Below are 23,593 nucleotides of genomic sequence, written 5' to 3' on the forward strand. Positions count from 1 at the left end.
TAAAACGCTTTGCAGATGGACTGTTAATTTTTTTACCGCCAAAAAAAAACATGTCTGTATTATTATCTCCTAAACGACTCATGTGTTCCCCTCCCCTTTAGAGCAGCAACCGCTATGTAACTAGTGAATACCAAATAAAATGAGGAGGCCAAAGAGGCAAAGTGTGTCTCAGAGCAGATAGGAAATTGTAACTGAGCACATTACTGTCCAGTTCTCCTCGCGAGCAAAAATAATTTAAATCTCCTGTCTTCCTTCCTTGTCTCTTGTTTATTAAATATTCTAGGCTGTTTGAACCTGACACATAAACATACCATTCAGAGACTTTTCTCCACATACTGTACATAAATATATATAATAAAAAAAAAATGGATTCAGATTTCAGACTAACCTTGCCTTCATTTTTGTCTCCAGCATCCAACTTGGGTGCACCTCTTGCCATCTCCCACCTTCTCCATGCCCACCTACTTTGCAATGTCATCAGGGAGAGTCTTGAAAGGTATTTGAAATTGTCTTCCTTAATCATTTCCCTGATCCCACAGGACACGCGATGACATGATAGTGGAGGAGGGTGGGTGCCGGAATATGGGAATATGGGCATGCAAATCCACTTCAGGAAATGCTTCTCCAAGGGTTTAGAAAGGAACGCCCGGTGACACAGATGGAAGCAAAGAAGGGCGCTAAATCAAACCTTCCAGGACCTGAACATGAGTTTTCTCATTGTACAGGGAAAAAAATGAAAAAGGGCTTGATAATGACATTTTTTGCTAATTTTGCTGCGAGGTCTTTATTGGATCATAGACCTATTTTTAGTCGAGTTCTGTCTTCACCAAGGCCTAAGTATTCAAAAAGTCTGACCTGTATTGTAACTCATGATTTATTGGTAATATGAAATGTCGATTTTCCCTGAGTATGACTTATTGCCTGAGTCACTGTCCATGGTTCTGAAGTTTCTGGCAGTGGGTGCAGAGAATTGGCTCTTTACACAAATCCACTACTTCCTGAACTCAATACCACTCCTTCATTTCCTGTCTCTCATGATTGGACAAATAGATTAATCCAGGTGTGCCTGACCTCAGTAGCCACGGCGACAATGGCCAGACACGCTTGGATGAGTGGATCTGTGCAAAGAGCCCATTGTGATTCATCATGACTCTACTGACCCTTACTGTACCCAATTATAACACAATAGTTTTGATAGTTTTTTTTATATGTACTATTTTACTTTCTTGATATGGTGAATTTTGAATTATTTGTTATCTGTAAACTAAATTCCTAAAAATATATATATTTATTTTCAAAATGTCATTCCACAACATTCTAATTCATTCAAATGCACCTGTATCAATAATTCTTTATTTATTTATTTATCTTAGGGGTGTCACGCGATTAGAATTTTTTATCGTAACTTATTGCATGACTTAAATAGTTAACTCACAATTAATCGCTTGTTTAATATCTGTTCTAAATGTACAATCAAATATTTATAAGTGGTAAACAATGTTAAAATTATTGAAATATGGCTTTTTTTAATAAAAAAAAAAGGAGAGCAATGATGATGTCAAATCGAATGAACAATACTGAGCTTTCCTGAAAAAAAAAGAAGAAAGAAATATGGCTGCATCTTTTAGTCATTGATACAGTAATTTCATAATCTATCTCTCTATCTAATCCTTAACATGAAGTAACTTGTGAAATTCTGCACGTTATTAAAATTGTAAAATACAACTTGACCCCAGTCTCCACAAATATATGCATTATTAATTAACTTATTACTGCTAAATTTTGACGTGGAGGCGACGGGAATCCCCCCCAGTACAGATTTTCCAAGTAAGGGGCGGTCATTATATCGAAAAATGAGTGGTGTTAAAGTAACTTTTAAAAAATTAACTCAAAATGAACGCATTTAGTGTCTCTAAATTAGGCTTTACACAATCAGGATTTTTCAACCGATGAGCGATCAACAAGTTTGGAAAAAACGATCACCCATTCGATCAGAAGATGGAGCAATATATCTATTCAAACAACTTTTATATTTACTCTACGGTCGACTGCCGCCATTTGTGAAAACACACATATGATTGACCTCAATTGAAATGCATGGGGGGGGGGGGGGGTCTTCCAAAAATGCTGATAATCATTAAATGCACATGTAATGTCTTATGTCGTGTAGCCGGTCAACTATGTCATTGTTCGATCGGGCAAATTAAGACATTACAGGCGATCACCGATTTTGCATAAAATGCTAAATATTGTCCGATCCCGATCCAGCCAATCAGATCGGTGTAAAGTCTAGTGACTGGTAATGTATGTTAACTGGTATATAATATAATATTGTACTGTGTCTTGTTAAGATAATTACTTGTGCTAAACGTTTAGTCGCGTAGTCAACCAGTAACAGATACCTGACTCTTAAACCGTTTGCACGGAAAGTTACATCTGATCCTGTTATAACTCTAGATTATGTTCAATATTGTACACAGATGTCACGCTATAGGTTAAATCCACACTTTAAGTACCAGGAGGTCTTAGCATAGAGGCTATCCTTGGTAAATATGTAGCAATCTTTAAATCACCCCCTACAGCTGCTAAGTGATTCTCAGTTGACCTATAAAGTCGACATATATCATTTAAATGCAAGTTTCGTCATTTGGTGTAACATCTTGTATCTCCACACAGAAAGAAAGAAGAGACACACAAAGTCAAATCTATACTTACTGATTTGAGACGGCTTTCATGAGCTTTTTAAAAAAAATTTTTTTTAGACATGACATTAGAATGAAACCATTTTGGGCTCCCATGCCTTTACAAAGTGCATAACTTTATTTGTCAATCTGCGTGGGGCGGACAGCAGATATTTGTGAGCACATTCCAAATCCAACTTAACCAGCAGTTGGGGATCAGCGAGAGGAAGTGAGAGCTCGAAATCTAACATTCATTAAGAGATCAGACACTCAGAGGATCATCTTTAAACTGCCCCTGGAAAAATAACATTTTAAATCGCACAACATGACCTTACATGCACTTTTGCCTGTATGTACTGCTTTTATTTCAGTCACATCAAATGGTTCAAAAACCACAACCAACATTACTTGAGTGAATCATCTCCTAACCTGTGCCGCCACAACATTCATATACCTTCATTGTCTCTAATGCTTTCCATGAAAACTGTCGTGATTAACTCATTTGCTCCAAAAAACGTATAAAAACATTCTATTTTAAATATTGCCATGGTCCCAAAAACGCATTTATATGTTTATTATGTGTTTTAATGCTAGAGCATACAGAAGACTTTGACCTCTGACCTGAAGAGGTCGCTTAAAGCAATGGTAGTTATTACAAAAAAAACAGCCAGCAGGGGGCACCAGAGTATAAGAGATCAACTAGGGCCGTGTTGCAACAAGCTCAACAAATGTACTTTTTTTCCTTACTCTAATCTTTCATTTTAGTAGATTCCATGTTTTTATGGCAAAAAAACCCCCACAATATTCTGTGGGCCTTGCAAAATCAGTCCAAATCCAGTAAAACAGTTGGGAGCGAAGGGGGTTGCTTCAATGAAAATGGCTTGGAGTGTATCGTCCCAAAAACGCATTTATATATTTATTATGTGTTTTTATGCTAGAGCATACAGAAGACTTTGACGCAGCCTCTGACCTGAAGAGGTCGCTTAAAGCAATGGTAGTTATTACAAAAAAACGGCCAGCAGGGGGCACCAAAGTATAAGAGCTCAACCAGGGCCGTGTTGCAACAAGCTCAACAAATATACTTTTTTTCCTTACTCTTATCTTTCCTTTTAGTAGATTCCATGTTTTATGACAAAAAAAACCCACAATATTCTGTGGGCCTTGCAAAATCAGTCCAAATCCAGTAAAACAGCCGGGAGCGAAGGGGGTTGCTTCAATGAAAATGGCTGGGAGTGAATGGTCCCAAAAAACGCATTTATATGTTTATTATGTGTTTTAATGCTAGAGCATACAGAAGACTTTGACCTCTGACCTGAAGAGGTCGCTTAAAGCAATGGCAGTTATTACAAAAAAACGTCCAGCAGGGGGCACCAGAGTATAAGAGATCAACCAGGGCCATGTTGCAACAAGCTCAACAAATGAAAATGGCTGGGAGTGAATGAGTTCAACCGTGTGGCCAATCAGGACGGCAGGGATTTGTGCTGCAACATCTGGGCACTATTTTAATAGCCCACATATGTTTTTTTGTTTTTTTTTTTTCAAAATCAACGTGCTGCTCCTGTTGAGAGGGGCCATTTGAAGGCTAAGTAGGATCGAAATAAGTACAAGTGAGCGTAGTTGTCATCATTAAGCAAAGCACGCCTGGTGACAGAAGAGCCAAACTGTTCAAATGTCCTCGTGCCCTTAAAGAATCCCAAATAGGCCCATCTGTCCATTTGACACTCTGTGATTCTTAGTGGTTGTAATCCTGCAGGGATTTGATAAAGAAGACACAAACATATTTATGCTGCCGGATATGATTTTTTTTTTTTAAGTCTATGTTTTATAGTGAAAGCTGTTAAAGAAAGTATGTTTTACGAGTCAAATGGAGGGAGGCAAATCAGGGCAACTGGACTTCAAATCTCTTCGCTGTTTTTGGTTTGAAATTGGCAACCTTTTTTTCTTGTCAAGAGTAGTTTAATTAAATGAAACAGTTTTGCTTTATTTGAGTATTTTTGTAACGAATAACAAACTATTTTTACTTAGTTACATTAAGCTGCATATTTTGCTTGCTAATTTATTGCCAATTTATTTTTAGCTATTACTTCACCAGACTTCACCAATCATACAATCATACTTGACTCCACCAGTGAGTCACATGACCAAGAATGAGTCACATGACCAAGTTCCCGCATCCCCACTCGGAAGCAAAGTACCAGTAATTGATGTCAAGTTGCCTTTTTTTCCGGTTTTTCGATGTAATCACTGACTGGTGAGACTATTGTGCTTTTTTGCAGGCGTAAACCAATAAAGTTAAGATTATTTCTTGTGGCTGAATTTGCCTTAATGTTTGTTTTTAAATATTTAATTTATAACTGTTTAAGTTAAAGTGATATAATTTGGCAATTTCAATTACAAAAAAAAAATAATCTTACAAAATAAAGAAAATAAATATTAACACAAATTTTGAGTTGTTTAAATTTATACATCAGCACTTTTATTTAATTTTTTTACATTTTAAAATAACTCATTTTAATTAATTTTGTGTGGTCCAAAAGTAGCTTGAATAATTATAGTGTTTCAAATAATTTTATTTGCCTTAACATTTTTTACGTTTTAACATTTTCTTGTTTCGTTCCTAAAAAAAATGAATGATCATCCTAATCGTGATTTCAATTATTACCAAAATAATCCGGATTCATATTTTCTTCATCACCAAGCAGCCCTACACATTTCTATTTGATATTTTTATCTATGCTCTAGTTTAAAAATATATATATTGGAAGTTACTCTACAGTACAGTTACTCTACAAACTCTTTTTTTTTTTTTTTTTTTTTTAAATACATTCCGTATAAATATCCAAGCATATTAATGAACATGCAGATATGGTAGCTACGAAATCTGTTTTTTTTTTTCCCCTCTTTTGTCCAAGCATAACATCTGGCATTTAAAAATAGATTATACTGGTGTTGAAAGGATAATAATCCACCGAAAAGGCTCAAGAAAAACATCTTGTTTGTGTTTGCACTTGCATGTGTGCGTGTTAATGTGACGCCCTTGTTTTCATGTCACCATTTAAAAACAACAAGGGCTCGCATATCTGTAAACATTAGCGTTGTCAGATCCGTGTCAACCCCCCCCCCCCCCCCCCCCGCACGCCTCTTTCAGCCCTGCTTTTAATCCTTCACTTCCACTGCTACGTAAGGGGTATTTATGAGTGACCAGATCAGTGAGAGATCAGCGAGAATCATCATAACAATGATAGTGATGATAAGATCTGTTTTGATGAGCAGTCTTAATGTGAGGTTTTAGTGCAGCGACAACAATCCGTGTGGAAAGGAAAAAAAAAAGACTGCAAAAGCTATTGGGTACACAGTATACAAATATTTGTCTTGTTTTTGTGACATAGTGGGGCCAACATTTCGGGATTTCACAGTGTTATGGGGCCCACCCGTCTACGTGGGGCCATTTTAGACCTCTTTTGTGAGGGTCAAGACTTGGTTTTAGAGTTTAGGTTCGAATTGGGTTATGGTTGAGGTTAGGGTAAGGAATAAGGGTAGGCAATCATTTTTGATGGTTGGGGTTAAGGGAAGCGGCTAGAAAATGCATTATTTTTTTATTTTATTTTTTATTTATTTATTTTTTTAATTTTTTTATTTATTTATTTTTTATTTTTTTATTTTTTTATTTTTTTTCTGGAGAGCTCAGTATTGTTCATTTGACATGTCATCATCATTGCTCTCCTTTTTTTTTTTTTTTTTGCCTTTTTGTATGTGGATGTGTGTGCGTGCGTGCGTGCGTGCGTGCGTGCGTGCGTGTAAAACCTATTAAAAAATCCCATACCGTTCACCTAAACCGAACACTTCAGAATCCAGCCAGAGTCGTGGGGCCGTCAGGAGACCCGAAGAAGGACCAAAGAAAAGAAAGGAAAGTGAAGTCCAGCACCGACCATTATGTCTATGGATGTCCTCATGATTACGTAAGTACAAGTGTGTGTGCGCGTGTGCGTGTGCTCTTGTTTTTGTTACATAGTGGGGCCAACATTTGGCTGGTTCCCACAAGTTTAGACCTCTTTTTGAGGGTCAAGACTTTGACAAGACAAGGTTTTAGAGTTTAGGTTTGAATTGGGTTATGGTTGAGGTTAGGGTAAGGAATAGGGGTAGGTAATCATTTTTGATAGTTGGGCTTAGGGGAAGCGGCTAGGAAATGCATTATATCAATGAGATGGCCCCACAAAGATAGTAAAACAAACTTGTGTGTGCAGGGTGTGTGTCTTCCATATGAGCCACACACACACACACACACACACACACACACACAAACACAGCTAATATGAATTGTTATTTTTAAATACAAAACACCAGAGCGGCTATTTGGCTGAACAATAATTATTTTTCTGCAACAATAATTATTAGCTTTTAATTCTGTTGTTCACTGTTTTGCCCGATGGCCCTTTTTTGAAAAACAGACGCACTATTTCAAATTCAGAGCCCTAAAGCAAACTGCATGAAGCATTTAACTTGAATATCAAATAATTACAAATCAAATAATTGAAAAATCAAAGTGCAGCTGGATCGTTATTGAAATGTGTGAGGTAATGCTTCCTGGAACATTCTGTCTTGTTGCGTGAGGTCACTTTTAATACACGTTTCAATGCTGGGACTTTAATTGATTGCGTTTAGGTCGTATTTTTTTCACATGTAATATACTATATTCATCAAAAATCGAAATCTCGCAGGTCATTTTGTCGTAAACAACATGATACACTAATATGAAGCAATTTCAGCAATATTGAGTTTATTTTTCAATCAATTTGCCCTGGAATTTACGTGTTTGTCTCTTTTGCAAGACAAAACAAACAATAAATGAAGATTAACTGCTCATAGTCTAATCTGGTCGAGTCTGGTGCCCGCTATGCAGTATGTTTGATGGGATTACATTCAGGATTACACAATTAAAGCGTATCTGGTTGCAGGGCTTGTCACACTGTTGTGGCACTGACTGCCATGTGAACGAGTATAAAAGCTTTGGAATTGTCGTTATAGTTATTTTGAATTTGAATTATGTTTTTTTAAGTTTTTGTGCTTCATTTTAAAGTAGTTTTAGTATCACTTTTCTTCTTTTTTTATTATTATTATTGGTAAATGGTACTTCATTTATATAGCACTTTACATTCGACTACTCATTCACCTACTGATGATGCAGCATCAGGAACAACTGGGGGTTCAGTATCTTGCTCAAGGGCACTTCCACCCGGTCACAATGGCATGGGATCGAACCCACAACCTCTGGGTTTACCACGGAGCCACGCCATGCCATTATTATGTGAAAGATCATGGTATTGTGAAGCAAAAAAATATATATATATATTTTACTGTAAGCAGTCGACAGACTTACAATTTTAATTTTTTTAAATTTTACAAACTTACAAAAAGTGCAGTGCATAATAGTGCTTCTAAAGTAAGATGCATCACAACCCCACACGGCAAAATTCCAGGGTTACATTTTTGGGAGTTGATTTTAACTTCCAACGTGTAATTTTGACATTTTCAGAGTTAAATGGTGTCTAGGTAGGCATTTTTTATTTTTTACATAGTTGTTTACCTAGTAGAAAACTTAACACTGGGAAAACTGAGAATAGTTAATTGTCTACTCCTGTAGTGTTAATTTAACTCTGTTTAGTGAGTTAAAAACGTACTCTCTCACAGTTTTAAATAAATCATTCAAACCCAAAAACGTATAAATATGTTTTTAATACTTTGTCCTTCACTCCCAAAAACGTATTTATATGTTGTTGTTTTTTAAAATGCTAGAGCAGACTTTGATGCAGCCTCTGATCTGAAGAGGTCGCTTAAAACAATGGTGCTTATTACAAAAAATGGCCAGCAGGTGGCAGCAGAGAATAAGAGATCAACCAGGGCCATGTTGCAACAAGCTCTTTTTGACAATGTTTTCAATAAGGTTTGTGAATAATGATGAAACTTAGCTATATTCTAATGCTAATTGTTGCAAAAACGGAAATAGATAGAAATAAAAAAAAAAATCCTGATGAAAAATCCAGTGAAACAGTCGCGAGCGAAAGGGGGTTGCTTCAGTGAAAATGGCTGGGAGTGAACAGCTGTCGCCTGGGAGCGACATCATCTAGTGGCACTTTTTTTTATTGGCTGCCGCTGGATGCCGTCACTTCTCCGCAGTACAGATACCCGTGTTAAAATGCAACGGGTAAAAGTAAAAAGTAGTCTAAAAAATAATGACTTAGTTAAGTACAAAGTAGTGAATAAACTACTCAAGTACAGTAATGTACTTAGTTACTTCCCATCTCTGGAAATAAGCAACTTTCTACACAAAATTGCGCTTTAATTTAGCTATTGTTAGCACCGTTTTTACCAAGTCGTCCTGTATTTATGTGAGAGTAAGCTTCCCCAATGCTAGCCAGCTGAGCTCATAGTCTAACTAACAGCAACAATTACATCCACGCAATGATTGGAATCATCTTTGCGCTGGTCAATAACGACTCTCTCCCTTTGACAATTTCATTCTCGTGGAAGTCTTCCGTCTTCCCGCTTTCAGCTTTTATTCGGCCCTTCCATCACTCGCCGTGCCACCTGGTGATTAAGCAGTAAATTAACCTCCTGGCCTCATTAATAATAAACGGATAGAGAAAGCTTTTGGTTGTTCCGTTTCCTGTCTGCCACGCTAATAGACCCCTTAACGTTCACATTAACATAGCTCTTGTTTACTCGGGCAGATGGACAGACCAGGACAAAACATGGACGAGCACAAGGCGAGACGCATAAACGCATCATGGATCTCGTATAATGTACGGACATTTACTCGCATTTTAAACCGCACGGCCAGACCTCAGAGGTCATGTGATCCAATAATGCCTCCAGAAGATTGAACGTGCGTGATAAGCTGATACAACTTATGTGCTTCTTGGAAATCTCAATTTACTTGTATTGTATATGTATTAAATAAACTTTCCTCATTATAAAAATTACAAGTTTCCCGTATGGCTACCAACCTCAGGGGTTCGACGGAGGTCAAGACAGTCAGTCACCCAAGTCGTATGGTTGATGATGACACACCCCGCTTGGCTATCATTGGCCGCAGGTGATCGACACGACATTGCTTGGTCTGTCAATGCTGCAGGGAGTTTGGTGTGCACATATGGCGTTCCTCAAGGTTCAATCCTGGGGCCTCTGTTATTTTCATTGCAACTGCTGCCCCTGGGTTTCATCTTAAGGAAACAGTGGTTGTTTTTAAAGTATTTGTAATAAATGTAGAGTGGAGTTGAGTAGTGAGAGGCAGCCCACTTAATGCCTGTACTTTAAATTAGGGGTGTCAAAATTAGTTTTGAGTTAATTTGAAGTTCCTTAAACGCTACTCTTTTTTTCACACGTGAAAAATGACCACCCCCTACTTGGAAAGCCTGTACTGGGGGAATTCCAGTTGCAACAGACACGTCCATGTCAAAATTTAGCAGTAATAAATGTAATTAGAATGCATATATGTGTCGAGACTGGAGTCAAGTTTTATTTTATAATTTTAAAAAAAAATGCAGAATTTCACAAGTTACTTCATGTTAAAGATTAGATAACTCTGAATATGAAAAGAAAAATGCACTGAGCTGTCACCAATGTCTTTCAAATGCAGTTATGCCATCTAGTGGCAGAAAAATTTCCTTAGCACAAATCAATATCATACTTTTTTTTTTACAGTGCAGTACATCTTTTTTTTACTCAGTTTTATGAATTATTATGAAATTACTGTATCAATGACTAAAAGATGCAGCCATATTTCTATTAGTTTAACATTTTTCCACTTTTATGTAAACAAGTATAAAAACTGTTGTTGTACACTATATATATAAAACTTGCGATTAACCGTGATTTAACTATTGAAGTCCTGCGATTAATTACGATTAAAATATATATATATATATATATATATATATATATATATATATATATATATATATATTTTTTTTTTTTTTCTGGAAGAAAAAAATGATTAAAAATTTTAATCGCCTGACACCCCTATTTTAAATATCAACTTCAATATATCGACAGTATATGTATGGGACTGATTCAGTTTATTTCCATTATTTGTTATGTCAAGATTGTTTTACGACAACCATGAATTGGAAATTGACCAGCTTCTCAAACCTGATGGGGTTCAATGGTGTTTCACAACTTACTTTTCTGGCATTAGTCACGCTATAGAAACAGGATTGCACTTCTTTTCAAATGTTCTCATGTCGTTTAAGATATTACAGACATGAATACAAAGTTATTAACAATGAAATTCCTGTCAGAAAAACCAAGCTTATGCACACTCACAAACGGCGAGAAAAAACAGTAAAAAGCCTTATGGGACCACATTTGTGGTATTTCATTCCGAACGTCTTTTTCAGGTCTAAGTGCCAATCTTGTGAGTTGCCTTGATTTTATGCCCCACATAAAATGGCGCCGTTTGCTCCACAATGGCCTATTTAAGTTACATTACCTTCAAATATTCCCCAGTAAAGAAAATTAAGCTGTGATACTGTGAGATCATCCGGTTAGTTATCTTCTCCCGGTAGAAGGGATGTCACGTTGACACCCTGTGGAGAACACAATCATTCTCTCGGACAAAAGGTAATAGTCTTATACAGTGTGCCCCAAATAGTCCACTTCCCGTCTTTCTCTCAAACCATAAACTTAAGCAAATAGTGTTTTAGTGCAGACAAATATGCACGGGGTGATGAAAATAAAATATAATGATGTTAAAATTGTATCATGTATTAAAGTCATTTCTGGAGACACTGGATTTTGATCTTTTTGAAAGTAGTCCTGCAAACTCCCCTCGTTATTGTGTCTTGATTACATTTTTTATTACATTTATTTTTGCAGATAAACATGTAAGTTAAACGGAATGGTAAATGTTTAGTTATCATTTACATGAATTTTTTTATTTTTTATTTTTTATTTAATTCATTCATTCAATCACATCCTTGATAGTCTCTATCAACAGTTCCAAGTAAATAAGACGTTCAAATTCTATTTATATTTTGTATAAGCTATAAGAAAAAGTGAAACATCAGGATGCTGGATTTTTATAAACATCTCCAAGAAGCTTCGGCCATGCTGTGAGTAACCCCCCCCCCCCGCCCCCTTCTGACCTTGTAGCCTCTCTGCTTACCTTTTCAAATGCTCTGTAGCGCCCAGCAGTCTGTCTGCGCCGGAGCTAATTGGCTTCAGTGTTCACTGTTAACGTCTCATTACTCATTCCACTTAGAATAACTTGCACAAGTTTGCTTGTGTCCAGGGGTCATTAAAAGCAAAGGAAGCCTTTAATTATGAACTCTGGATTATTGAGTGAGGAACCCACCATGTCTGAGATGCTCTGTCTCCCATGCACGCACTTCTCTTTTGCTAAATTCATCACATGGTAGTTATCTGGAGTGTTTTTGTTGTTGTTGTTTTTTTTTTGCATGATGATATTCTATTTATTAACTCATTCACTGCCATTGACGACTATAGACGTCAAAAATTCATTTAAACTATTTTTATTTGTTTAAAGAGATTTTTTTCCCCATTTTTGTTAACAAGAATATGAAAACCTATTTTATTTTTTTATTTTTTACATTTAGACCAGATATAAAATTTGTAATTAACCGTGAGTTAACTAGTGAAGTCATGCGATTAATTACTATTACAAATTTTAATCGCTTGATGCCCCTAATTTTTAAAAACCTTTTCTTTAAAAAAAAATTGTTTTAATTTTTAATATATATATTTTTTTTTAAAGAAAAAAATATTGAAAATTAGGGGGTGTCGGGCGGTTACCATTTTTAAATGTAATTAATCGCATGACTTCACTAGTTAACTCACGATTAATCACAAATGTTATATCTGTTCCAATACAAAAAAAAAATTCTAGGTTTTGTTGTTAAATGTTAAACTAGAAATAGTTCAAATTGTATACGTCTGTAGCCACCAATGGCAGTGAATGAGTTAAATTTTGAAGCAGTTAAGGTGTGTTATTATTATTATTATTAATACATTTTATTAATCCCCATTGCTCGTCAATGAAATGCATGGTAATCTTCAGTGGTGGTGCTAATTGATACAAGTGCCCGAGGCAGCGCGCATGCGCATCTCTTTAAGGCTGAGCAACACTGATTATTATTAAATAGGAGCGTGGAGCTTTTTTTTTTTTTTCTAAAACTTTAAATGTCCTACTTAAAATGTCGCATTTTGATATCCAGTCGCCAAAGAGGAGGGTGACCTGCCCCGCACGGTGGCAATCCGCTTCCAAAACCTCACTTTCTGTAATAAAATTCTGCAATAAGAATAATCATCCCCATTATAATTTGTCCTCCAATTTGCTTAAGATGCGTGTTAATTGTAATGGCGCACTAAATCTTTAGCGAACACAAGAGTTGCATTCGGTAAAAGACGGCGCAGTATTAAGTAAGGATTACATTTGGAGCGACCATATTGTAGCCTACATCTGCCTTTTAATCGCCACTAAATGAATGGAGCGCTTTAATAATATATAAAAAAAAATGCACGCCGTAATTATTTTTACCTCAATTCGGGCTGGAATAAAAATTCATCGCATCATTTTATTATGAACTAATAGAAGGGGCTTGATGTTTAGAGAAAGGGGAGTTGGGGGGGGGTACATTTTAGTATGGTAATCACTCACCTGGGGCGTGTTGCATTTATTGACAGCTCTGATGTTAAATGTCTCAAGCTCACTTAGTGTTGTACCTCTTAATTTATTATGTTTCCATCTCGCTTCAATGTCCGCGTGCATGCTTCACTGGTTTGACCGTCCGAAGTCACAAAACGTTTTTTTTTTTTTTTAAACGCATGATTAATTTCTCAGTGGGGCGGCGTCTAATGCATTATGAAAACAGTGAAATGTAGTCCAAAGGGCTTAACAGCTGCATTGTATTGAAATCAACCCGTTCCCCCGCTTTACGCGGTTTGGTCACGCTCTTCTTATAATAACATTTGGGAACACGAGGCGTTTAATTATCTCAGTCCGCTCTGATTTCAAGGGGAACGATTCTTGTTAATAAAGTTTTTAAAACATCTATTATTATTTACACGCAACAACTATTGACTGATACACTTGGCATTTTTTTTAAACTATATTGCAATAAAAAACGAAAATAATTTTTTTTTTTTTTTTAACTCAATTGTGACGTCACTTCTGGCAGCCACGCACGAGACAAAAGCACGCGCTGTGACGAGGTCAATTGGTTTGAAAAGGAGCAGATGGGACTCGCGTGGCGCGTTCAAGAACAGCCCTAAAAGTGATGCCACCGGCCCATCTCAACTTGCAATTTAACACTTGATTCCCGATAAGGAATTCAATTATTTTATTTTATTTTTTATTTTTTAAAAAAGACGTGATGTATACACCCAATATAATTCTTTACTTTCCAAAACATGGCCACTGGGCAATCTGTCCTAATAATTATGAACAATGTTCACTTCTCCCTCATGCAAAGGCGTTTGAGGAGGGTGACGACATCCTTCAATCTGGGTTACATGGCTTTATATTTAGGTCTGCCTGCTCCCATCTGTAATTTGGCTGCGTATTTTTAGTGGATGGAGTAATTTAGCAGCCGGATGCTTACAAAAGAGAAAGCAAGTGGAGCAAAGGAGTAACTTTAAAAAAAAAAAGAAAAAAAAAGAAAAGCCTTTTGAGATCATTTTGGTTTAGCCCCCCAATCGTTTAGTCAGATATTTTAATAGTCTACCAGCTCACTTTGGGCTTTAGAGGTTGTACCCTGGACTGGTCGCTGGACAGTCACACGGCAAATATAGACAAACAATCATATAAAATTACAGATTAATGGACAATTTTGAGTCTGCAATCAAACAGTGAAGATGCAAACTCCACTCAGGAAGGTCAGAGACCAAATTTGGATCTTTAATTTAAGGCTGAGGTGCTCACCACTTCGTCAATGTGAGACCATTTTAATAAAAAATATTGGAAAGGATATAACACATAAACACAAACCCCCAAAAAACTCAAAATAAATACTTAATTATTCCTAATGATGCATGTCTAATTGTTATTAAAATCAAGTTATACTTGTGATTTGTTGCAAGCATTAAGGGTGCATGTTGGTAAAACATTTCCTGTGCTGAAATGATAGCCCACCATTTGATAAAAAAAAATTAAAAAAAAGAATTGTAATGCATTAGCACAACAATAAAAACAAAAAAAAATGAAATGAAAAATATCAACAAATCTCCTTTGTTGTGCCTTAATTTGAATTCATTTGAGCAACATTACCAACCTGTTCAAACTAAATGGAACGCGGCCCTAATCAACGTCTTAGGCCATTAAAAATATATATATATTTATATATTTCCGTTAATTTAACGTCACTTGCGGCAGCGGCACGCGCATGGATACGTTGGCGTGCCGGCGCGAGTGTGGCGCGTGCACGTGTCCCGCGTGGTGGGCTGAGCTCGAACCACACGCCAATCAAACGGGAGAGAGGGAGACAGAGAGAGCGAGGTTGAGATGGAGTGAGGGAGAGGGAGAGAGAGAGAGAGAGACGGATTAAGTCGGCGCGTGGCACCTCTGAAAGGCGAATAAAAGCAGCGCGTGCGTCCGCGGTTTAGTCACATCTGACGAGCTGCTTCACTGTAGTTAGTTAGACCCAGTTAAAAAAAAAAAAAGAAAGAAAGAAGAAGAATCAAAGCTACAACGCCGCTGCCAATAAATTCGCTCGTTAAAAAAAATGAGTGTTTCATGCTATGTAGGATAAAGTGATTTTTCAAGTAAGAGGGATCTTTTTTTTAAACTAACAATTTGGAGGACGCTCGGCTGTTCGAGGTAAGCACACGACAATTGCGAGTTGACTCTTTAAAAAAAAAAATCTCTTTTGCACTTATAACGGGCTATTTTTTGTTTCATTTGTGAAGATAAATAATATTTGTTGTCTTGTTGCGTAATCTCGTTTTAAAAAAAAAAAAGTATCTGTGGCTCCTCGGACAAAATGATACACTTGAAATTTGATTTCACATTGTTCAGTAAATGAAGTCAATTGTAAAGAATTTCAATCGGATGTTTACAGTGGGTCATAAATTGCCGTTGATACCGCAAAATTGCAAAATAAAAAGTTTTAGACCCCGTTTAATATGCGTGCACATTTGTACTTTTAGGTGAAGTTTAATCAGAAATCCGTAAGCAATGTACAACCGCGCCGTATAGAGCAGATTAAATATTCCATTATTAAAAAAAAAAGAAAAAAAAAGCTAATGTTATTGGTTCTATTCAATCTTGACGGTTTTTCTCTCCAAAATGTAGGCCTATCAAAAATGAATGATTAAAAGAAACCATATGAGATATTAACATGAATAAGGGACTATAGCTTTGGTGTGTTTTCTTATTTCATGTTTAAAAAACACGTATTATTTTTAATGATTTATAATATGACATTAGTATTGTGTAGCAATTAATGTTAAAAAAATAATAATTATGTTTTGTCTTTATCTTTAAGACCTTGAAAAATAAAGTGACCTGAAATGTTTCTCAATCTAAAAACGATGCAGACACATTCAATCAAAAAGAGGTTGCGGGAATACAGACTACAAATGTAGTTCAAATGTGTCATAAAAAATAAATAAATCTTTGAACAAATTCACATCACTGATTTATTAAAGAAGAATATCCGAAAAGGGAATATTAGAAAAATGTTCACATTTTGACATTTAGCATAGAAGAAAATAACTAAACCTTTACATATGAGTTTTGTTTTGCATTTTAGTCAATTAATAATAATAAGTAAAACATTAAATGATTTTTATGATCAAATTTTTTGCCACGTTAAAAACGATAAGATACTCAAAATGTCTAAATGTAATTTAGAGTGGTTGGTTGGACTTTATGTTGTAAATAACATAGAAAGATGCTTTTTGTGTGTGTGTGTGTGTGTGGGGGGGGAGGAATTTTTTTTATTTGAAATTAATTGAACTTTTCTTACTTTAACCTTCATTAGTTAGACATACATTTTCTCATTTAACCTAAAACCTATAATCAGTGATACATTCAATGCATTTCTACACCGCATGTTGCGTGAATCTGGCATATGAGTGTCTTTATTTCTGCATCAAATCACCTTTTTTTTTTTCTTTCTTTCTCCATCGCAGGTTTGTTGCAGCATCATGGACAAATCTCACCTTTCCAACCCCAATGACATCATCATGACAAGCTCAACAGGCCCGTACGCGCCAGAAGCCCTGACTCCTCCCCGGCCCAACCACCACCACCCCCCGTCCTCCTTATCCTCGCCCACGCCCTCGTCTTCCTCCTCGCCCCTCAAGCCCAACCAGGTCGGGCAGGTCATCCTGTACGGCGTCCCCATCGTGTCGCTGGTCATCGACAACAACGAGAGACTTTGCTTGGCTCAGATTTCCAACACGCTGCTGAAAAACTACAGCTACAACGAGATCCACAACCGCCGCGTGGCGCTGGGCATCACCTGCGTCCAGTGCACGCCGGTGCAGTTGGAAATCCTCCGCCGCGCCGGGGCCATGCCCATCTCGTCGCGCCGCTGCGGCATGATCACCAAACGCGAGGCCGAGCGTCTGTGCAAGTCCTTCCTGGGGGAGAACATGCCCCCCAAACTGCCCGACAACTTCGCCTTCGACGTGACGCACGAGTGCGCCTGGGGTTGCCGCGGCAACTTCATCCCCGCGCGCTACAACAGCTCGCGGGCCAAGTGCATCAAGTGCTCCTTCTGCAACATGTACTTCTCCCCGAACAAGTTCATTTTTCATTCCCATCGCACGCCGGACGCGAAGTACACGCAGCCCGACGCCGCCAACTTCAACTCCTGGCGGCGGCACCTCAAACTTAGCGACAAGCTCCCGGCCGATGAGTTAGCTTACGCTTGGGAGGACGTGAAGGCCATGTTCAACGGAGGGAGTCGCAAACGGGCGCTACCCTCGTCGGGGCACTGCCATTCCCTGGGCCCCATGAAAACCGTCGGTTCGGGGGTGCCTCACATGATGGGAGGCGAGCTGGCCGCGCAGAAAAGAGCGCACTTTGATGACGAAGACGACCTGGAAGGAGGCGCTTTGTCCCCGCGTAAGATGGCGCGTAGCTACCCCGTCATCCCCGTCCCCAGCAAAGGCTTCGGCATGCTCCAAAAGTTCCCGCCCACGTCCATTTTCCCGTCGCCGTACCCCTTCCCGGCGTTCGGCCTCTGCCAGCAGAAAAAAGATGACGGCGACGTTCCGGCCAAAGGGACGGGACTATCCGGTCTTTTGTGGCCCGGACGAAAGGACACTTTTTATCCTCCCTTCTGCATGTTTTGGCCCCCGAGAGCAGCGGGTGGGATCCCCGTGCCCACGTACCTGCAACCTCAGCCCAGCCTCTCCTCATTGGCTGATAATCCCTCCCTCAGGCAGGCCTTCCTGGATCTGTCGGACTCCTCCGAAGCGGGAGCCGCCAACGGGAACGGCGTCAGTACAAACATGACCCCTAACAACGGGAGCGCCGCGTCTCGATCTGGCCTTTTTGACCCCGACTGCACAATGGTGACCCCTGACCTTCGACCTGTGACTTCGGAGAGCTGGCTCAAACTCTTAGACAACCCCACGCTCCAAACTAGAAAACCCAGCTACGGCTCAGCCTTCCGCCCCGTCGTCAAGGATGCGGAAAGCATCGCTAAGCTCCACAGCAGCGGAGGAGGCGACGCCGACGATTTGGGGGTCATCGGGTCGGACCGCCACCCGAGGCTCTCGCCCAGCAGCAGCTGCAGTTACGGCAGCGACAGCGGCGGCGAAGGAGAAGCGGAGGGAGGGGAGAGCGAGGAGGACGGAGAAGTGGACGTGGAGTCCTCCAAGCAGGAAGACGAAGAGGGGGGCTTCGCCAGCCGACCCCCGCCAACGAACCTGTTCCTGCCCGCCGTGAGCAACCCCGGCGCCTCCCCTCCCTCCGTGGACCCCGTCCGTCAGGACTCCCCCAGCTTGGCCGCCTCGTCGCCCGCCAGCTTGCCGCTTTCCAACGTCAGCCCGCCGCACAGAGAAGAGCCATCTTACAAAAGCGTAAATATCCCCGCAGGCCACAACAGCTAATTATTATTTAAATGGTGTTGCAGCAGGCAGTGATGTGATCTGCATAAGCAGATTGATAGACCCCCCCACCCCACCCCCCTCCCTTGTAGGAATTGAAACAGTCACCCCACCCTGATCTTGGCTAATAGACCCTGGCATGTGGGCTGTTTAATGGCCGCTGTGTGTTTTGTTCTCGCAGTGTAACCTCAGCCTGTTAGGGCAACTCTAATCTTTAACCTGTTGACATTTGCACCGAGGAACGAGAGTTGAATCACACTCTAAAAACAGTTGGGTCAAAAATGGACCGATCCTCTACTTGGGTCAATTTGACACGACTTTGAGTCAAGAAATGGGTTTTAAGTGTAAAACAACTCCTACATATTGGTCAGATTCTTTATTTGGGTCTAAAAATGGGGTCATTTGGGTCAAATTGACCCATAAAGTGGATCGATCCATTTTTGATCTGTAATTGGATTACTTTTCACACAACTGTTTTTAGAGCGCAGAATCATATTTATTGATTCATTATCTAAAAACACAAAAGGAATGCGTCTTCACAGTCGCAAACCCGTCCGAGAAAAATGATGACCGAGAGAAGGAGACAGAACAGGAAGCCTGGCGGTTTGCTAATTAGTGCCCCGAGATTGTTCGATGGAGAATAAAGGAGACTTGAGAAAGGCCCAAATTTTGCTCCTTTTAAGAGGGCACACAGTCAAAAATGATTTCAGTCCAAAACGTTATCATGATACTGTAATCTGAAGCATATCTGCGCAAATGTAATAATAACTGAATATTTGTGATTCCAGGTGGACAAAAACAGAAACGAAGGACTACCTGCCTACGTGACCAAAGACTCCATTTCAGGTGGGCAGAAATTGCTGTCATTTATAACACTCGTCTCGCGCACACAGGCTCGTTATTAAAGCAGCTTTGACTTACTATCTATTTTTCTAAAAACATTTTTTTTTTTATTTGACGTCTGATCCAGTTATTTTATGGCAGCTTTCTTTTTATTGAGTGACCGAGTGAAGGATTTTATGCGAGACGTATTTCTGGAATGTTTTATTTTCCGCTCTCCGACGTCTTGTGCTTGTTTTCGTGCTGATATCAAACACGCACCGAAGACTGCAAACGAGCGGCTGGATGAAAATATTTTGTTGTGTCTTCAAGATGAGAACAAAGAGCACAACGGCTTCTTCGGAGCCGAGAATGAAACATCAGCGCCAGCGCCGGACTACTGGAGGGAAAGCTCAGGTGGGTTGTTTCTCCTTGGCAAGGATTTTGTAATCGTAAAAAAAATAAATAAATAAATAAAAAGTACAATTGGCAGAATAAAGTAAGAACTACAATCTAATATTTTTATCAACCCACTGAATTTCAAATTACTTGATTTTTTTTTTATCCATGTGCAAACATTCAATTCAATTCAAAGTACTATCGAATGAAATCCACTATAAGTGTCATGGAGGTATTCGTTAATAGCTTGTGCTCGACTGCACTCAAAACGATTATAAAAAAAAAAAAAAAAAAAAAACATGAAGATGTTAAGATACTCCCACAACTGTAGGCCATTGGCAGCAAATGAGATGCACACACACTAACATTTGTTCCGGGAAATTATCCAATTTCATTATATTTATTAGAAAATTATGATTATTTATTTAAAAAAAATATATATATGTTTTTTTTAATCTGACGGCCGATATAACGTTAATCTAAAACCGTTTTCTGTCCAGGGAACTATTTATTAAAATTTTCAGTTAACTTTATAAGAGATGCTGTTGACCTTGTGAACCTTTTGTTTTTGTTCGACATTAAAACACATTTTTTGAAATATAAATATTTACAGTAGAAAACTATAGAGAGCGATAGTATTTACTTGTTTAAGTTGCCATTTAACTTTTTAAGACATCCTGATATCCTTGGGAGCTCCCTGAATGTTTCGTTAAGACATTTAAAAGGATGTCTATTGTCTAAGATTTAAGAAAAAAAAACTTTGTTCAATAAATATGACATTACAAGAAAGAATAGAAAAAATGAATATCGGCTCCAAATATCGGTTATCGGCCTCCTTGACTACTAATAATCAGCATCGGTATCGGCCCCGGAAAAAAAAAAAATATCGCTCTATCTCTACTTTCAATCTATCAATTTTGTATTCAATCAAACGGAGTAAATTGAGATGAGATCGTCATTGTTTTAGTGTTCATATTTTTGGTGAGATTTCATCTTGGCTCAATAAAGGTTAGGTAACACTTCACGGATTTTTTTATTTTTATTTTTTGAATAAATTTGGCTAATGTTGCAAAAGTCCATACCAATAAAAGTAGAGATGGGCGAGTACCGATGCAGGTATCGGTATTTGGTCAATATCGGACCTTATTTTCAAGGTATCGGTACTACCAGTATCGGCCGCTCTCTTGTGGCCGTTTCACCATCAGGAACATAAGACACATATGCCTGACTTAATTGTCAATTAAGAATTTATTTATTTGTTTCAATTCATTTTATTTTGTATTCTATACAAAATATGTATTTAACCAATGCAACTTTATTTATAAACAACACAGTCGACCAAAGTGCTTTACACAACAAAAAAAAAGGCACAAAAGAGGCAATAATAAAAATAGTAAAAAAAAAATTTAAGAAAATAGAGTAATAATAAAAATTCACAGAATTTTTTTTTTTTTATTTGCTATCAAAGAAACAAATGTGGAAAAAAATGCCTTTAATTTCATGCAATTTTAAGAAAAATGCCACATTGGAATATATGCCTTTCTTTAAAATTTTCTGTCATTGTTTTGGGGAATTTTTTTTATGTATCTATTTATTTTATTAGTTATATTGATACCTTGGTATCGGGGACTACTCAAGAGTTGAATACTGGTATCAGTTAAAAAAAAAAAAAAAAAAAAAGTGGAATAGCACATCCCGAAATAAAAGTCTATCTAAGCTCATCTTTTATAAAAAAATAAAAATAATAAATAAATACATTATGAAAGTCGTTTTCAAAGCAAGTGTAATCAATACTGACTGTTTGGTCCAATTCAGCTCATGCGTCGGATCTCATGAGTTTGTGCAAGTGTACCTAATGAATTGGCTGAACACGCACCGAGAAGAGAGCGCCGCGTAAAGCTGCTTAGCCGAGTTGTCGCCGAGGCTGTCGCTCTTCGGGGGGCCGTTATAGTTCAACAAGAAAACATCAGCTCAGGAATAAGCAGCGGCGCTGGCAGCCTCCATCCAAGACCAATATCGCCGCCGACATAATTGCCTCCCCCCCGCCCCCCCACCCTCCTTCCTCAGCGCTAAAAAACCTTTACTGTTTGAAAAAGATCACAGCTTATTGCCTTTTTATATCTGTCAGGAAGACATTAAAAGTGCTTTATGACATCTGTGCCAACATTTATATCTACCCCCACGAATAGGAACGCACACTCTCGCTACCCGGACGCGCGCACACACGCGTCGTAATGATCCCCGCACATAATGTGTAATGTATTTGGAAAAATTACACGAAACAAATTAAATGAGACCACCTTTCCCCTGATTGCCAAACGTCTCCCTGGGCGTTGGGAAGCTCGACGTGATTAGAAGGCCTGACTCCTTTGAGAACGCAACCCCGCCCCTCCCCTCCTTCACCGCCTCCACTGTCTTTAAACTCTCCCTCTGTTTCTGGGGAGGAACAAAAAAAAAAAAATCTAATTTTCCATTTATGTAATGCAAACCGCTTTGGCTTTGACTATTCACGGTTAATTGACTGTCAAACGAGGTTGTTATCCTCGGGCAGTGTCTGCAAATTTGCTTGTCAAATGAGACAGAGAGAGGAGAGCAGGAGAAGAAGAAGAGAGGAGAGAGGGAACTCTCGGCTGGAAATGAGAGGAAAGAGCACGGGAGGGCCGAAGGAGGATATGGAACGACTGGAGGAGAGCATACGTGTTGAGTGTCGGAGATGGCTTCATTATCGTCGCGTTGGCACAAACCTGCGCTTTGCATGCTGTTTTCAAACGAGTCACATTGGAAAAAGCCGCATGGAGATATGAGATGTTTGAGGAACAAGTTTACAGCCGTGATGAGCAGGTTTCGATGATTGCACCTATGAGCCATTTATAGTCTACCATTGAGATAAGAGTTTCCGTTTTGGAATGCGGGAAGGAGTCGGAGGCAAAATTCCGCTTTTACAAACTATTTCTAACAGTTTGCATCGTTTGTGTCACTTAAACTTACTGACCAAAGCATTCTGAACATCTCTGATTGTTATAAATTGCGCCCTGGAGAACCCACGGGGTCAAATTTGGCCCCTATAAATTTTGCTACTCAAATAACAAAGACCTTTTTTTTCATCTAGTGGGTGAATATTGTACTTACATGAGCCAGAGTGGTGGTGACAAGATGGCTAAAATGCAACAAATAAAACAAAAAAATTATATTGTTCAATGTAGCTGTGTATTTGATTGATTATTTTCTTAAATTCTAAATAGTTTACTGACAGTTTTTGTTATTCAGATTTTTCGAAATGATACCCTTAAATCCCAAAGGGTCAAATTTCGCCCTAATCCTAAATTAGGGAATAAAGGGTTAAAATTGAAAAAACATATATTTTGGTGTTCAGTGAATTTATAGCAGTCATTTAATGTATAATTCATAATTTTCCAAAGAAGAAAAGGGTTCTTGGGTTCTCCAGGGTTAAAACTGTGCCGTATCATTGTATCATTTAAATGACGAAGTGAAGTTTGCTCTATATTATTTATTTGTTACTAACATAACTTTGGGATTCATTTTTTCAAAAATCATTTCCAGTTGAATACATTTTGTAGAAACTTTATTTGGACGTACGCCGCCATTATTATTTACTA

The 23,593-nt window shown here is 38.4% G+C and overlaps 1 protein-coding gene across 3 annotated transcripts in view; it reads left to right on the forward strand.

Annotated features, from left to right (window-relative positions):
* Positions 1-23,593, forward strand: part of skor2 (SKI family transcriptional corepressor 2) — a 106,655-nt gene that overhangs the window by 78,698 nt on the left and 4,364 nt on the right. For 2 of the 3 annotated variants that reach the window (XM_077586177.1, XM_077586178.1), the window contains 4 exons: positions 412-496; positions 16,830-18,731; positions 19,547-19,604; positions 19,911-19,994. In XM_077586177.1, the coding sequence (XP_077442303.1) occupies positions 16,845-18,731; positions 19,547-19,604; positions 19,911-19,994 (2,029 nt within the window). In that variant the 5' untranslated portion in view covers positions 412-496; positions 16,830-16,844. Of the gene's footprint in view, positions 1-411; positions 497-15,318; positions 15,514-16,829; positions 18,732-19,546; positions 19,605-19,910; positions 19,995-23,593 lie in introns of those variants that run through there. The other variant, XM_077586176.1, reaches the window with a different exon arrangement.

This window comes from Vanacampus margaritifer, chromosome 14 (assembly GCF_051991255.1).
Source record: "Vanacampus margaritifer isolate UIUO_Vmar chromosome 14, RoL_Vmar_1.0, whole genome shotgun sequence".
Taxonomy (NCBI): Eukaryota; Metazoa; Chordata; class Actinopteri; order Syngnathiformes; family Syngnathidae; genus Vanacampus; species Vanacampus margaritifer.